Source organism: Anopheles arabiensis, chromosome 2, assembly GCF_016920715.1.
Source record: "Anopheles arabiensis isolate DONGOLA chromosome 2, AaraD3, whole genome shotgun sequence".
Taxonomy (NCBI): Eukaryota; Metazoa; Arthropoda; class Insecta; order Diptera; family Culicidae; genus Anopheles; species Anopheles arabiensis.
In genome coordinates, this window is record NC_053517.1 from 19,329,009 (window position 1) to 19,346,752 (window position 17,744).

The window sequence follows — 17,744 nt, forward strand, 5'->3', positions numbered from 1 at the left end:
CACTAAATGGGAGTAGTAAAAGGACGCTGATTGGTTTTTATGTCCTAATAGATTCAGCTCCCTCCTCCCACTAACGACACAATTCAATGTCGCTTTCGAGAAAACAATCAAAACGAGCTTGGTTCGAACGGCACTATCAATTTCGTCCACTATTTACACGCTGAGCTAAGCACAAAACTCTCCTCCTCTTCTCCGACTTTGGCCCTTATGGAACACAGTCCATGGGAGTTTTGTTAACCCGCCTCCGCCATCATCATCATTGCAGTGTATAGAGCAAACCACCTACCGGTAGTGTGGGAGCGGCTGTGCGCCTTCCTACCGCCTGCAGCGTCCCGGTGCGAATGGCTATCGGATGAGTTGGACGAGTGATGATCCAGCTACGGAGGGAAGGAAAGAAAAGCAAAAAATCAATTACAACATTACAACGTGCAACAGGTAGCAAGGTAGTAGTAGTAGAATGTTCTAGGTGAACGGGGAGAAAATTTTTCAGGGTTTTCCAGGGGTTCTCATAGCAGTGGGACACTTTATTGACTCCTTCTTACGTGAAATGAACGTAAAATAATGAGAATTGGATTCTATAGCGCACCCTTGTTGGACAAATCTAATAGGAATTTCGAAGAAGCCTGTCCAAAAAGGATGCCATAGAGTCCAATTCCCACAATAAGAAGTTCACTTCCTATAGGAAAGAGTCAAGGAAGTGTCCCACAACTATGAGAACCCCTGGAAAACCCTGTAGAGGGAAACGGAAAAGAGCAAAAGGTGTGTGCAACCGAAACCATCTCGTTGTTGACGATACAATCGATTGTTTTTTTTTTTTGGTCCGAGGAAGGATGGAAACGGGATAAAAGAAGGGAAGAGAGCGGTTAGCACGCTCGTTAGCTTAATCCAGGAAGAGGGGAAACATCACAAACGACTACAAGAAGGAGAAGAGATACGCGTGTGGCCCCATCCTTTCGGCGACACAGACGTTTGCCGTCCCAGATGCGCCGCGTTCTTCTTCGCCTAGAAGAAAATGGACCCCCCATTAACACTAATCCTGCAGCTCAGCCTGCACCCTGGCGAAAGGGCAGTAGAGTGGGACAGACAGGATGGGTGTTTGGGGGGTTCGACTACATTTCTCTACTTCTACGGGTGTGTTCTACGGGTTCAAAGCGGTTGTTGTTGCTCACCTCGTTACTGTGCACGGTGTAGAACGTGTTGTCGCCGTTGTTGCCCGTGTCCGTTGCGTAGCCGCTCCCATTGCTCGACACGCTGCCCGACCCGTTCGACGACTCCCGGCCACCGCCCTTGCCCTTGCCCTTCTGGAACGTCATCTTCAGTGGCATGCGTTGCTGCTTTCGCTTCTCACCCCGTGAGCCACCACCGCTGCCGCTGCCACCCTTCAGTACGGTCGTCTTCATCGACACCGTGTACTCGTCCTTGGAGCTGCGGGTTGATTTATTGCCCGCACGACCACTACCACCGCCGGAGTGGGCGGTGCCGGCAGCCAGCCAACCATCGCTACCCTTACCGGCCGTACTCTGGCTGCTGCTGTTGCCACCTGTCCCACCGTCCTGTGCGCCACTGTCCGCCGAAGACGATGGCTTCTGTTCGGCGCGGCGCTGCTTCTCTTCGTCGGCCGCCCGTATCGTTAGCAGGCCGAGGTTAAGCAGGTGGGACGCTTTTGCAGCGTCATCCGACTCGTCCGGCGGCGTCGTCGTCGTGGTGGTAGACGCAGCATCCTTGCCGGTGGCGGGTGGCGGAGAAGGCGACCCATTGCTCGTCCCTTGCTTGAGTACGGTCAGCGGCGACGACGACGACTTGTTGCTGCTATCCTTTCGCTCCGCCACCGCCGACAGAGCAGCGGCCGCATTTTCGCCCTTCGAAGCAGTGCGCAACCGTGACTCGGCAGTATCGGCCAGCGAGGGTGCGGCGGCCGCCGCCCCACCTTCCTTGGCGGGCTTTTCCTCCTTCGAAAGCAGCACAACGGCTGGCGGTGGAGCTCCGTCCGCCTTGATCGGCAGTATTTCTAGCTCGCATTTCTTCGGCACGATGGCCGCCTCCTCCTTCTCGTCGGACGACCCACCGTCCTTCTTGCTGGTGAGGGCGATCGTGATCGCTGGCAGATTTAGTCCGCCGAGCGCAAGCAGTGCCGGCACCGGCGTCGTGTCAGTCTTGTGTTCCTGCTCGTCCTGCGGGCCGCCGCTGCCGGAAGCCGGAGATGGCTGCTCCTCCTCGTGCCCATTTTCTAGCACCTGCTGCTGGAGCTGCTGTTGCTGCTGCTGCTCCTCCTTCAGCCTCCGTTCGGCTTCGAGCCGTTCCGCGCGCTGCTTCTCCTCCCGCACCTTCTCCTCGACCCGCAGCTTCTCCTGGCGGAGCTTCTCTTCGCGCGTCTTCTCGTCCTCCTTGCTTTTCTCCTTGGTCGTGCGCGTTTTCGGCTTGCTCTCCTTGCCGGTGGCAGGTGTCGGTGTTCCCGCGGGGGAAGAAGCGGCGGCAGCGGCGACTGGCGTGGACGACGACTTTAATGCCGTCTTTGGGGTCGCGCCGGTGGATGGCCGCTGCTGACCTCCTGCCCGTGATGATGGTTGATTGGGAGTTGATTGGTCGCCGGTGGTTGTTCCGTTGCTGTCACCGTTCGCTTTGCACGGCACGGAAGCAACGGGAACCGGCGAGGAAGCATCGTCTGCCGGTGTTTTGGAGGTGGTGCTGCTAGAGGAAACCTCTCCGTCGCTAGGGGCAACCACCGCACCACCAGCCGATGACGCTCGTGACGCTCCTGCCTCCTCATCTACCGCACTTCCTGCCGAATCGGGGCGGCGGTTTGATTCCTGCGCCTCGTTTGTGTCCTTTGCCGGAACGTTGTCAGTCTGTGACGGAGTGTCGCCGTCGCTCTTCGCTTCCTCCAGCACCACCGCAGCAACATCTTCCTCTGGTTCTTCTTTAATTTTTACACACTCCACCACTTCCTCCTCCGCGATGTCCATCTTTTCCTCCACCGGCAGCTCCTTGCCAATCTCCTCCTCCTCCTCTTCATCCTGCTCCATCGGTTCCTCCTCTACCTTCACACCCTCAATCGTTATTTCCCTATCCTCGCCCACACTTGCCGTGTCCTCCTGCACCTCCTGCTTCACCTTTTGCACTGTCTCCACTCCCTCCCCCGCTTCGTGCGCAACTGTCTCCTCCTCCTCCACCTCCTGATCGGCGTCCTTTGTCGCACTACCACCAACACCACCTTCCTCACCGTTATCACTAGCAGCGTTATCGCCCACCGTTTCGCTTTTGGCATTGTCCTCCGCATCGTCACTAACCTTGTCGCACCGGAAGCGTCCCTGCACGATTTCGCCCAGCTTCGGGTCCTTCTCGATGCCGAGATTGTTCTCCAGGAAGGCCGGCTCACTGTAGCACTCCTTCACGCTCTGCTCCGACACGCCCTCGCTGACCAGCTCGCCCGGGCTGAGCGACGGATCCTTGCCACTGCTGCCAGCGCTGCCGCCGCCGATCCCCACCACACTGCCCAGCTCCACCTCCTCGCCGGCCGTGCCGCTCGCCCCAGCGATCACCCCCCCACTGCTCACACCGCCCAAACTGCTGACCGTTGTCCCGTCGCTGTGCAGCGGCTCGCAGGCAACACCACCGTCCACCGTCGCCACCGTAGTGTCGATGGTGAGCGGTGCATCGACCGAAACGGCAGCCGTCGAACTGTCCTGCTCGGCCCCCTCGACCGTCAACGATTCCAGCGATTCCGCCGGCTCGAGCTTGATCTCCACCGTGCCGCCGCCGCCGACTGATTTGCCACGCGCCGGCGGCGCTAGCTCCTCCCGGGCCGTGCTTTTCCGCTGCCGCATACTGCGCCGCAACGTTCCCTTCTCGACGACCGGGGACGCAGCGCCGCCGCCCGCCGCTTTGCGCTCATTGAACGCTTCCGCCATCTTGTCCAGCATTTTGCTGCGCGATTCGTAGTCGAGCAGCTCGCGCTTCATCTCGGCCACCGTCTGTTCCGCGCCGTCCTCCGTCAGGACGGAGCCGGACCGGCGCCGTTCCATCGATGCGCTGTCGGGCGATTTGCTGCTGCTCCCTGCAGCTTCCTGCTGCTTCAGCACGGCTTTGCGCTTCGCCACCGGGCTGTCCGAGTTGCGCGGCTTGCCGTTGCGCAGGCTGGGCGTCGTGGCGGCCGTCGTCTCCTCCTCCTTCTCTTTCGAGGCGGCCAGCACGTCCTTTACCGTGGCGGCGGCACCGCGCGTACCGGTCGACTTGGCGGCCGTCACCAGCTGGCGACGGGCCTCCACCTTCCGGCCCAACATTGGCTTGCCGATGATCTTCTTGCCCTTGCGCTTGAGCAGGCCAGCACGCTTAAGGGTTACTACACGCTTCTTCTTGCTTTGGGCAGTGGCTGCCGGTTTGGAGCTTGCTGTTGTTGTTGTTGTTGTTGTTGCGGTTGTTGTAGCAGTTGCGGCCGCACGTCGTGCTCCGATTGCGGGCGATTTTGTTAGATCCTTTGACGCACCACCGGGCCCAGCTGTCGTCGTCGTCGTCGTTGCCGTGGTATCATCCTTGGCCGCCGGCGACTCTCTACCGGCCGAATCTTCCCGCAGCAGTGCACTGCCGCCGCGCGTCGTGCGGGACGGTGTGGTGGTGGTGGCGATCGATTCGATTCCTGCCAACTCGTCTACCGCTCCCTCATCGGCACCGCCGCCCTGCTGGAGCAACTGTTGCTTCGACTTGAGCCGGCTCAACGAACCGCGGGTGGAGGAGGTGTTGGTGCTGCCGCTTCCACCACTACTACTACCACCACCGCCAGCAGCAGCCACCGTACTCGCTACTGCCGCCGCTTTCCGCGTGGAGGTCGGTGTCGTGGGGGCAGAATCGTTTCCACTTGCGGCACCGGTGGAGGAAGAGCTGATGGCGAGGGCGCTAATGTTGCCGCTGCTGCCACTGTTGGCGCTGCCGAGCGAAGGCGTGGGAGAGTCTGCGGTCACCGAACGGGCCTTCTTGTCGCGGGTTGCCATAGCGTTGTTGTGTGCTGTTGTGTGCAGCCGTCCCCCGCGCACCCCAACACCATTCAACGGTGCCCGGTGCCGTGTGGGGTGGTGGTGTGGCGATCGGTAGTTAGTTCACTACCCCCACCGCAGGCGCGCAAATTATGCGCAGGGATGTGTGTCGCGTTTACTGCGCCACACGTGCTTTTGCTCCTGTAACGGAAAGAAGAGAAAAGGTTGATTAGAGAATTTAGTTTTAAGTGTGCTAATTTACGAAATCGAAATGTATGCATTATTATGATTTTTTCATTATTTTTAAAGCTTTTTTTTGATGATGTCAAAACCAAAGTCTTATAGGATTTGTTTTTACTATAGGACGTTTAAGGGTAAAACCTAACACTAGTTGCATTTTAGTTGCATCGAGCCTAAGCGATGCCTTATCCATCTGTCAGCTATTAACTTTCTAATCGTCGCCCAACCCCTAACACAAGAAGGAAAGTCTCAGTGTGCCCCAAGCATTGGCAGAGCATAAATTCGATTAGATAACGTTAAACGGCACTCAAATCGACAGGCCACTGTACACCTCCACCAACTCCTTCCTCAACATCATCCTTTGCTTAGCATAACCAAGGTGACAAAATTATGATTTGCGGATAAGCCCCTCTTTACACACCGTCGTTCATGCGTATACGCACACACACACACACACATTGCTGATGCGCAGCCATGAAAATTGACACACACACACATGCACACAGTAATGAGTGATCGCGAAACGGTACCGAAAGGGCATTAAATATCTTAGGCACGTACACCACACACAAAATGTAGTGCAAAAAGTAAATAGATACAGCGAGAAAGTTGCTGCACTGACATGGGCCCCTTAGGAAGGGAGGTAGCACTGAGGTAGTCATTTTTTTAGACGAAAGAGCCAGCATACATAAAATTAGCAGCTTTTACCAAAAATAAAAATAAAAAAAAGAACAAACAAATAAAAATGAATACTAAGTTGGTGTTAAAGTCAGTCGTTGTCGCCGTCGCGCAGGATAACGTAATCGACACACACACACGACACACGGCACTGTTCGGCTGGCTGGTTGGCGGATGACGATGATGATGATGATGATGATGGAGTGCGCATTACTACGTTTATAACTCCGGCGCGATGGGCTTGCCCGTCTTACCGAAATCCAACGGAAATCCTCTTCAAGGGCACAATCACAACAAACAAACAAACAATCGCTTCACCCACCTCCGAACCACCATTCCTCCCACGCCCCTAAAAAGTGCAACAATTTTCGGAAGGGGTAAAGGGTGGGGGGGATCGCTTTGCAAAGCCAAGTGTGTGCGTGAGTGCACTTTTAAAGGGAAATAAAAGGATAAACGGGGCATCGGGCTCAGCACACCCTCCTGCTTTTGCCCTTCTTACCCCGAGCGAGTGCGTGAGGTTCACATACACACATACACACACACATCCAAACAGTGCGCTGTCACTTTGGCAGCAACAGAGCTGCTGCTGCTGCTGCTGGTGTGTTTTGCCTGTTGCACACTGCTGCTCGCACGTACACACACACACACGCACACTGGGCGTTTGTTGTCACGGCAGGGCTCACGACAGCAGCACCACACAATCAGGAGGTATCTTCCAAATAGAAGGAGGACGGGGGCGTACGATGATCGTGATAAAAACATTCAAATTGCAATTCACACATACACCACTTACTCGGACACACTCAAACACACTGATGGTGTGCACCATACGTGCAGCAAGCGATGCAATCACGCATATCCCCGGTACGTGTGCGCGCGTGTGCCTGCTCTCTCACACACGTCGGTAGCTTCGGGCAAGCGATGCGGACGAGCGTTTGCTGTGAACTGAGTATTGAACCTGCTCTTCTATCCGTGTACAGCAGCCGTGCAGCTTCTCTCCTGCGCGCGGCCACACACAAACACACAAACGCACACGAGCACACACACACACTCCCTTTCTATCGTTGCTTCATCGCGCCCTCTCTCTCTCACTCGCTGCAAAATCACACGCACACACACACACGCTTGAAAAGCCACCGTCGCACACATCAAGCAGGCGACTTCGAAGCTTAAGCTGGGGCGAAAATCTCTTCCCGTTTGCCACACTACTCTCTCTTTCCCTTCGCGGCACACAAACGCACCCGAAAACACTGTTAGAAAAACTGTCAACATGGTACAGCTCTCTCTGTGTGTGTGTGTGTGTGTATTGGTTTCGCTCTATCTATTCCACACAGTTCGCCCTTATGCGCGCAGCTTACTTGCAATTGTGTGTGCAAGTTGCTCGCGACCCCTGCTGCTCCGGATCGCTCACGCATACAAAGCCCGACGCGCCCAGATCCAATGCGAAGAATCGCGCCGCACCTCCACCGATAGCTTTTTCCCAGGCATTTCTTCTTCCCGTGTGTGTGCCGCCGCCGCCGCCACCGCCGCGATTATATGCTGCGGGAGAGCATAAAACTTGTGCGCGCACACACACAAACACGCGCAGTGAAATAACGCGAAATTTTCACCTCACCATGCAAAAAAAACGAACCGTGTGCAAAAATCTGACTTGTTCACCACCACTGGCACGATCGCGCATGCTTGTGTATGTGTGTGTGTCTGTTGCTTTGTTCTGATCTTCTACTTTTGCCAACAATTTGTCTGCACTGCGTGTACGTGTGTCCGTCGTTCACCGATCATGAAGTCGTTTGGTGTCTCTCTCGCTCTCTAAAAATGGAGATTTCTTGCACCTCTTTTGCGCTCTCGTTGCTCTCCTGCTCCCTCTCTTTTTAGCTCCTTCCGTTGTGCGGCCATTACATCAAAGCCGGCTTCATCATCCCTCCCCCCCCCGCGGTCAGCGCGGAATGTGCGCGAACGCTTTTCCAAGCTGGTTTTTCGTGTGTGCTGGGTTCCACCATCGCACGTCGCCGAATTTTCCTCTTCATGCGGGATAATACACCATGCGTCCGCTCTCACCACTACACGAGTGAAGGGGCGCACACAACACACACACACACATATATACGCGGCCGCTTGCTGAAAGTGCGCTTATCAACCCAAAAATTCTCCGAACTGCTTTATGGCTCTGTCGTGCGCTCTCTCTCTCCCGTCATGCTTCTTTCAGCTGCGTAGCTTACTCACACAAACGCGTTGCGCATGCTTTATGTTTTAAAAATCTGCTCGCTCTCGGAATGGCGTCTCTGCGCATATTATATGCTGCCGCCTGGTGCTTTCAGCTTTCAATGAAACCGTATCGCACTGATTAGGTAGAAAAAGGTAGAAATTACCTTTTGGGGATGTATTTCCAGTAAAAAAAGAAAAACTAAAAGCACAAATAAATTAAGTTCCTACAGTTCCTTTAAAAGCGGAGAGCCCTGTGCTCGGCACGAATGTAAAACCATTGCGATTAGAGACACACTTACTTGCTGTAAAATCTCTCGCCCTGAACTCTTGCTGCTGCTACTGATATATACCCTTTCCGCCTGTTGCTGCTGTTTGACGGCCGTTGCTTCCAATCTGACACAAATACTCGCTCACATCCTACGGTGGTGGTGGTGGTGGTGGGTACCAAAACAGAGGGAGGGTGCGAAAAAGCACATTCAAACACACGTTCAATTACACATTCCGAAGAACCAGAGGAGTGCTCTCTGGTGCGCGAAAAAGCTTGGAAAATAGAGCCATCTTGTGGCAAGGGTTTGCCGTTTTGTTTTCATAGAAAGGTTTACGAGTTTAAAGAATATCATAACATTGTTTAAAAAAACTACAAACCATAAATTATTCTATCAAGAATGGATATTCGATGTGAATTGGGTCTTCTTGTGCTTATCATTTTTGCATCAAAGCTATATTGTATTACTTTTGATGTTGATTTATATAAAAGCTGACTTCTTATTCATATTTTGTGTTTATTTCAAAAGCAGCCGGTTGTTTATACTTTAAACATTATTTTAAGTCGATTGTTGGCAGATTCTCAGTATGAAAACACTATAAATCTTGATGTACAAAATTCAAAAAACAAAGGGTACCGCATGTTTCCAAAAGTATCCAAATGTCTTCCGCCAAACGATAAGAGCGGAAGACGCAATTTCCTTTACAGCCTGCTCCAAAACACGATTGCAAAGTGAAACCAATCAGTGCGGCCAACATCTAAAACCCAACCCGGGAAACTGGATAGAACAAAAACTTTACCAAACTGGTCAAACGACTCTTCCCCGACTATTGACCACCCGGGGAGGATTATAGAAGGAACACCATTTACCATCCCGCTGCCCCGAACATGCTCTCTTCAGTTTTGTCCACCCAAAAACCAACAAAAGACAATGATCCTCGATATGTTTGCTCACAGCACCAGAAAAAGGCAAACCTCAACAGTGGCAACTACCCTTTAATGTCCAACTCTCTCACACACACACACACATTGTAGCCGGAAGTACCACAACATCCGGAAGCTCAAGAGATTCCCGAGAGCAAACGAGTCTTTTTCGTTGCCTTAAACCAACCAATTGATGCTAATATTACTAAAACATGACCATCGAGGCGTAACTTCAAGCTGCGTAAAGATTTGCTCACTACCATTTGTTGGAAAAAGAGCATTTTGGAGCCGTCTAATCAAGTTGAAGCGTCGTCGTCGTACGTCGAAACACGAACCAACCCGCCCGACTCGAGTAAATATTAGCCTGTTTGCGTTGGTGTTTTTGGAGGATTTCCCCCTGTTTTTACCACACCCAAGCTGCTGTGGTGGTGGTGAGAAAGAGGAGAACCTGTGTAGAACAATGTTTTGGAAATTTACCCAAGCTGCTGCTCTCTTGACCAACAAACCTGTGCTTCCCCCCTCTTTCCATTCAAACAGACTGTTTTGGGCCTGGCAAAAAGCATCCTAAAAGTGCAATTGCCAGATTGAGAAACGTTGGTGGAAAACGCCACACCAGCCGTAACTTGGAAATTCATTGCTGCTCACTACTTGAAGGAAAATTTTCCCTTCAAACGATCAGAAGCACTGGACAACACACGTTTCTTCCACTTGTGGCATCAAGAGGGGATGGATGGAGGAAAAAGGGTTGTAAATTTGTTCACGTTCTAGAAGAGAACAAGCAAAATGAACAGCACAGTTTCCAAGGAACGCAGGCCATCGAGCTGGAAAATTCATTTCCCGACATTCATCATCCATTGACCAAAAAAAAAATGGCTGGGAAAATCAAGCGAAAAGATTGCTGAAACTGATGCCTTCTTCCGCCAAAGCCGTTGTTTGCCTAAAAAGGGTAATATTTTGCATTTTTTCTACCACAAGCACCCAATAGCAGCAGAAGCAGGCTAGACTGACTTGGTGGCAGTGTTTGTAATTTGAATTTCATTGCTTCAAATTAACCAACCGCGTTCCTGCGTTAATGAGCGTCCGCGACCAGGGACCACTGCTATGGTGTGCTTGAAAGCAGGCGGGGGTACACACATTTAAAGTAAAATAAATTGGCGAAACCATAACAACAGAGAGAGAGAGAGCTCTACCTCTCCTCCCTTTCAACATTTCATTTCAAACAAAAAAGATGGCTTCTTTAGCCCGAGTTTGCTTTACCCGCCACTCCAGCCTTTAAAGACTGACCAACAACGCACAAGCGCGCACAGCTTCCTTCATACACAGCCCTTCAAAATTCCGAAAACGTTCGTGGATGTATTCACTCATTCCTTGCCTTTACCTCTTCTCTCTACCACAGGCTACACGAGGCGGGTACCAGCTACTGTTGGAGCGCATTATACGTTATCCTGCAGGCGAAAAGTGGAGCTTGGCTGATATTGTTTTGGCCCCAAACCCGAAAGGATTGTTTGGAAATAAAAACCTTCATGTCTAGAGTAATTTTAGCTCGTGGGAAGGTAGGTGGGGGCATGCTTTGTTTGCCCTTTCCAAAGCTTTACCTCTTCCTAACGCACGGTGGACGGTGCGAGGACGCAAATGTCCATATTTGCGCTTGGGGTTTTCGCACGGTTTTGTTTTTGCTTCACATTAGGGGAGAAAAAGGATCAATCCAGTATAACTTTATCGTTGCCGGGGAGGTGTCGGAATACGGATTTTTTTTTGTTTTGTACCAGTGAAAGTTCCAGATTGCAGATGGAATCAATTAAGATAACGTGTGACGGCAGCAACAGCAAAAGGATGCTGTGCCGTCGTCCGATTTACAATAAAGATATGGCCCTTGCGATACGGACACACCAAATGTGATGTCTCTGTTTTATAGATGTCCTTTTTTTTCTCTCGATCAAAATGTCCTCGTTCTGTACCCACCAATCCATTGTTGGCACCAACTTTTCCCGTGCAGCTAGCGGGAGAAGAGACAGAGACACAGATGTTCTCCGGTTTAAAAACTTTTTCCCCAACAAAATTTGGGGCTTTGTGTTTTCACACTGAAGCTTTGCTTTTTATATCATTTCCTTCCTGTCTCATCATCGCATCCGTATGTACACGCTACAGAATAGGTGGAAAAGAATGAATCGATTCCACAACAAGCCATACGTTTCCCCACCATTTTGTGGCATCAGCATCCACAGATCCACCAGATGTGACACAAACCCCTGGCAGGGCATATTTGTGGCAGCAACGCCGAACCGTACAGAAGAGGGAAGATAAATTGCACCAAATGAAAGCGTTCGTGATTGCACTTGCGCCAGCCAGCAACGGTGGGAGACCATTTTTCGCTTGTCGCTAGGGCATTTTCAGGGGGTTGTGTGTTCGTAGAACACTGCCAGAGCATAAATTGGATCGGCATGATTGTAGACAATTCCTGCGGGATCAAATGCTCATCGGAAGAAGATGAATGTTAGTGAAATTGAATAGTAGTAGTACCTGGCTTTATCAAATTTATAAGTAGCACCAGCTTTGCAGTCATTAGATAATTGTAATGGAAGTGTTTCCCTTTTTTTTTGGAAGTGATTATCTGGTTTGAGTGTGTTTTGGTTGCTCTTTTTTTATGGCCACAAATGCACCTTAGGTACTAGTGAGAAATTAAAAATTAAACTCCCTGCTGCTGTTTTTGTCCAAAACCCACTCGGAAATGGTCGACTCCACTTTATTATAACCACACATACACAGGCACACACACACAACACACTTGAAAGAACGTTGAGCGAGAACTTGATTAAGTTTCCAAGGTTGCCTCATAAGCATGCATGAGTACTTCTTGCTTCGAACAATTTCAAAACCCCTTTTTTCCCAAACCAAGCGTGATGATGTTGTTGTATCGCTTCAAACGACCGCTCCAGGCTTATGCTTCATGTTTTTCATTCGGAGTTAGGGGGAAGTAGTCACCCGTCTTGCCTCTCTAGACGCGAAGGGATGCTGCAAGCCGCTCTTCTACGTCAATGTTACGTTTGCCGGGAGGGTATGTATGAATCCCTCGACAATCCCTCTCCTACCGCTACAGTTTGCTATAGACATGCGCGCCACTCGTGTTTGCCGGGAAATGTTTCTAACCTAGGACGACGCTTGGAAATTGCGGCATGAGGAGCGAAAAGGATCCCTTCCACCAGACGCAGACGGCACACACACACACCCACAAATACACACCGTGGAGCCTCTTCCCTGCGCTGTTCGAGAGGGTCAAGGTCGGGGACACCGGCCGATTCGCATCGTGTTTTGTGTTCCGTTGTGTTGTGCCCTGCTCGCCCTTCCTGTGCCGTGTGTGCTCATATCCCTTGCTGGTCGTTGTTTCCTCCACCCTCCTCTCTTTTGATTATGATCAAAATTCAACCCTTTTCATCAACGTCATAGACGATGGACGCTCGCCGTTTGACGTCCTCCCGTTTTTTCCCTTTGAGCAGCCATTTCAATGCCACGAAATGACTTTCACTTGACGGTCGATCGATTCATCGAGCATAGGGCATCTGCCGGGCATAAAAGCGTACGTCAAAGCTGTCCGAGAAAATGGTTGTCGGAAGAAATGCTGAAGGATGATGTTGTTTGCTGCCTCCAAATCAGGATAACAGCACGATGCGCACTCGCACGAAACGATACAAACATACATGATGCAAAGTGTGCAAATACGCCAATGCCCGAAGCAAATGAAGGGGTATGATTTATGATGCTATCGGTGAGCTTTCTCCATTGCTTCGCCCCTTTTCAAAAGAAGTTTCTTTTTCGAACCACAACGCGAAGCAGCGCGCTACTGGGAACGAACTTTTCCAATTCGAATCCGCCTGAAAAGGAAGCACGGAGTAAACACACGCATGGTTACATTTTGCTACTGGATTGTTATGGTATTGCGAGCAATTTCCTGAGTATTTTCTATTTCATTTGTAACGATTTTTCAAAAAAGAGAGACGAAAATCGCATTCAATCTTCGAGGAACGAAGAGTACAAGTGATTGTTTATTTATGACGCATACTCCACCATTTTCTGGAATTCTACGTTTGCCACTGCTAGAATTCAATTTGCCTTTGCCTTCCCAAAAACATTTCGAGTACATTGGAACCATCTACTCATAGGGATTTTTTTTACAGTTAAAGTTGTCGGTTGTATCAGATGGTGCAGTTCAAAAAAGTTGTAATTCATAAAACAAATGCTACTAGACAACCCCATTTTTCGATGAAAATTCATTCCCCCGTTCCGATCACACTTCAGTTTCACACGGGAATAGCAGCAGGAAGAATAAAAACCCAAAAGTAGAGAGAAATTAGTTTTATGATTATTACCAACCGCATTTCTGGGGAGTAGGGGCAAGCTGTCGTTCGCCAAAAATCCGGCTCGAAGGACCAAAAATCATCCGACACACTGGTTGAAGTTGGTCGAAGGCAACACATTTGCGGCATCCACCACCATCTACGTCTCTCGATCCTGGCCAGTTTGATTGTGCGCTTTTGACTGGTTTGGTGGAGAGTGAAACCACACAATGGACACCTTTTTCTCGACCCACCTCCAACGCTAAAGAGTTTCGTACAAAGCGAACAGACTCTATTGTAGCGTCCCAGTTGGACACACCTCTCCTCGGCGCCCAATCAAGAATAGTGGGGTGGTGGTAATGATTTATGAAACGCGCACGGTGTACAATCCTTTGGCCAAACGGGACGAAAAACGGACAACCTGTTATGGCCTTCTGCCCCCGGTGTTCTTCAAGCGGTTATATCCCTGACAATAGTTTTCCCTAGCGTTTGGAAGGTTGTTAGGGGTTGGCTCTGTTGCATCCAACCGAGAGGGTCAAAGAGAAGGATTCTATTTCTAAATTATAATCCCAGACTTGTGGCAAGGGCGGGCGGTGGGGGTGGGGGGGGGATGGTTAGATGACAACAAATTCCTATTTTACCCCAGAGCAAACTAGGGCGGCAGATTTTTGGGGATGAGCATTCTCTCACCTCCATGCGCGCTTCAGCAATCCAATTGCTCATAAATAAGTGCACACAACCCCACTCGGGCCGCTCGGGACCAGCTCTGAGCACGGGACCGCCGCGTTTGGTCGTACGGGAAAACAAACAACCGAAAAAGCCCTCATTTGTGAGCATTTTGGTCGGATTTAGTTTGGTCGTCGGAGAGGTACTGCTGCTTTCTTTTGGAACTGTTGTCCGTCCCCATTGGAACAGGAATGGAAAGATGAGTTTCCCAACAACTTTCCGGCTAAGCACTTTTAGCTCCTACCCGGGGAGTGGTGGTGTGCTCGAGAATTCAATCAATAGAGGCAAGCGCTAAACCATAACTGCTTTCCGGTATGGTGCCCCGCACACCGGAGCGCACCATTAATGGGCAGAAGGAGTCTTTATCGGGTCATTACCATTAACGACGGAATTGGGGTACCGTTTGCTACTCGCTATTCCGAGCTCGAGAAGGTAGCAATAGCAGCAGCAGCAAGCAGCGTAAATGTAATGCGATTTTACTTAGCACTATAGCGCAAACCCTCAAACTCTCTGTCTCTCTGCTTTCATTATCTCGCAGCGAGGGATGATGGGTGGGATGTCTTAGGTGGGGAAGAAGCAATGAAATTACCCACCGTATGATGGCGAATGTTGCGCCCAAGACACACGCTGCGCGTACTATTGCTACACGCCGAGTAGTATAGTACATGGATGCCGCTACACACTGCTGCTGCCACAGCCAGCATCGAATCCTTTAGCTGGAAAAGCTTTATCGGGGAAGTTGAACAACCTACACTGTGTGATGCTGTGCTGTGCCCCATGTGTGTGTGTGTGTGTGTGTGTGTGTGTGTTTGTGTGTAAAGGGTTCACTTTCGCTTCGGGCCATGAAAGCGTGCGATTGGGACATTGTACCGGGGTGCGAATGATGATGCTCGCCGTCGCCGTCGTCGTCGATTGGGACCGGAAAATGTTGAACTTTCCCTTACTCCCTCGACCTTGAACGGCAGTTCTCCCCCAGGCGGAAGCGATCGATCCCAAACACACACACACACACGCATACTCCCTCCCTTTCTCTTGCTTCCCGAGGTGAAAAGGATTAAAGGGACGAGTTGAGATGTAGGCGACACCTTCGCCGACGTTCTCGGGGAGGGTTGCGTTGGCGCGTTGCGTCAAATGATGCTGTCGAGATAAAATGTATTTTACGCCCTTTTATCATCCTCGACCTTTGACGGGAAGAAGGACGAAGTCGGAGTTTGTCTGCTTGCACACAACCGTTGCGGTTGGGAATGTTTCGTGATTATATGTGCGGTGCTGGTTTACGATCGGCTCCGTGGAATGGGGGGCTGTTTTGCGTTGGGAGTACACAGGGCGAAGGGAAGGAGGTTGGGAATAGAATTTGGATGCTCCAAAGACGGCACACCAGGTGCCACTTGGGGGGGGGGGGGGGGGGGGCACCTGCCCTAGAGGGCAATTAGAAAAAGCCTATTTCTAGGTTCGTTTGGGATCTTTTCCCCCGAAATTGCTACTTTACACACATAATTATGAGCGAATCGTAAGAACCATTTTCATCTCCTTCGATTTGATTATCTCCGTTCAATAATGTGTGGCAGTTGGGTTATTTTGGATGATGATCGTTTTGCAATTTATTGTTAATTTACGGGAACGGGAGAAGAATACAATTGACTCAATCTATTTTGTTCTTTGAATTAAATGTAGAGGAATAAAATGAGGATTTCATTATTCGAATCAATAAAAGTTCTGCTTGGAATTCTTGAAAGAGCTTGACATGACCATCTATGAGATCTTGTGATAATGAGAATATAGCATTTCAGGAACAAGTACAATCTCCTTTCTTCTGCTGTAACTCTAGTTTCTTTCAAAAACTATCCTAACACCTTTTCATATTCGTCTCATTATCTTCTTGTAGTATTTTATTATTTAGTATTAATTGGTTTTATTAGTTGAGTTGACTCCGTAGCCGATTCCGGAGTTGATTCTGGAGCCAATTCCCGAGTCGGCTCCGCAATCGAATCCGAGATCAGAATCGGCTCCGGAATCGGAATTAACCTGGGAATCGCAATTTGCCCCGATAACGGGAATCGGGAATCGCGAATCATAATTGACTCCAGAATTAGAATTAGCTCTGGAATGTCAATTAGTTCTTGTATTGAAAAAAGAAGTTTTAGAAGCGAAATCAGTCAGATCTTTTACAAGTATTTTTTTCATTTTTGGCGGTTATCAATATTTAGTATGATTGGACCCAAATGCCTATTTTTATGGCGATGCCGAAACTGACTCCGTTTGGAAGCCGATTCTAATTTAGGAGCCAATTCCGATTCGAAAGCCGATTTCGATTCCGGAACGGATTTCGATTCCGGAGCCGATTCAGGAACCGATTCCGATTCCGGAGCCGATTCCGATTCCGGAGCCGATTTCGGAACCGATTCCGATTCCGAAGCCGATTCCGGAATCAATTCTGGAGCCGATTTCGATTCTGGAGCCGGTTCCGGAACCAAATCGGGAGTCGATTCCGATTCTGGAGCCGATTCCGGAACCGATTCCGGAATCAATTCTGGAGCCAATTTCGATTCTGGAGCCGGTTCCGGAACCAATTCCGGAGTCGATTCCGATTCCGGAGCCGATTCCGGCTCTTATAATGCCGATTCCGGTCAGCCCACCTGTTATAATGCATGGACATGGACAATGTACCTGATGGCAATTGTTGCGTCAAATAAGAAAACGAAGATGAAGAAAAAGATCCCTTAATCGTGAGGTAGATATTCTTCAAATATATTTGAGAATAACGCTTAAATATATATAAAAAAAAACACTGGAATCATTCAATACAAGCCCAGGCCGCATCTACCACGACGATCCAATGGAGTTCTACTACCCATTGGTCATAGCCTAAGAATCCGTTTCCTTGGGCACATCGCTTGCATCGCTATCGCTTCGCCCTCCGCTGTAATGAACTTGAACAGAAATCAACTCAAAAATAATGTTCAAATGCGACAACATGCAAAACTCTACAAAACCCCCAACTCTGTCCGTATCGAACAAAAACAAAGCGAAAAAAAAAGCAACCATCTGCTCTTATCATCATCACCTTCGCGTCGTAACCATTGGCGACTGCATGATGCCGTCCCCACTGTACAGAAGAAAACGCGCGCCGCCCTCCGGCAGGCAAATCTTTCACGCATACTTTAGCATACGCTTTTTTGTTTCCGATTAGTGCGCGGCGCTGTTGGGCTGGTGGAGCCGTGCAAATTTATGACAGAATCGCACGGTTTCTGTGTCTCTCTCTCTCATCACCGTGTCCCTGTTACTCAAAACTCAAATCATCGAGGAAGTAAACCTTTCAACGACACCATTCGACACGTTGTTTGGGTGTAGAAGAAGGCGAGATGCGGGGAAGAAAATTCGAATAAATTGAAATAGATTGTTAAATAA

The 17,744-nt window shown here is 50.1% G+C and overlaps 1 protein-coding gene across 6 annotated transcripts in view; it reads right to left on the reverse strand.

Annotated features, from left to right (window-relative positions):
• Window positions 1–17,744, reverse strand: part of LOC120895790 (mucin-19-like) — a 38,746-nt gene that overhangs the window by 9,852 nt on the left and 11,150 nt on the right. For 5 of the 6 annotated variants that reach the window (XM_040299435.1, XM_040299433.1, XM_040299429.1 and 2 more), the window contains 2 exons: window positions 1,170–5,168; window positions 287–377 (listed from right to left, as the gene is read on the reverse strand). In XM_040299435.1, coding sequence (XP_040155369.1) covers window positions 287–377; window positions 1,170–4,985 — 3,907 coding nt within the window. In that variant the 5' untranslated portion in view covers window positions 4,986–5,168. Of the gene's footprint in view, window positions 1–286; window positions 378–1,169; window positions 5,169–6,678; window positions 6,892–17,744 lie in introns of those variants that run through there. The other variant, XM_040299434.1, reaches the window with a different exon arrangement.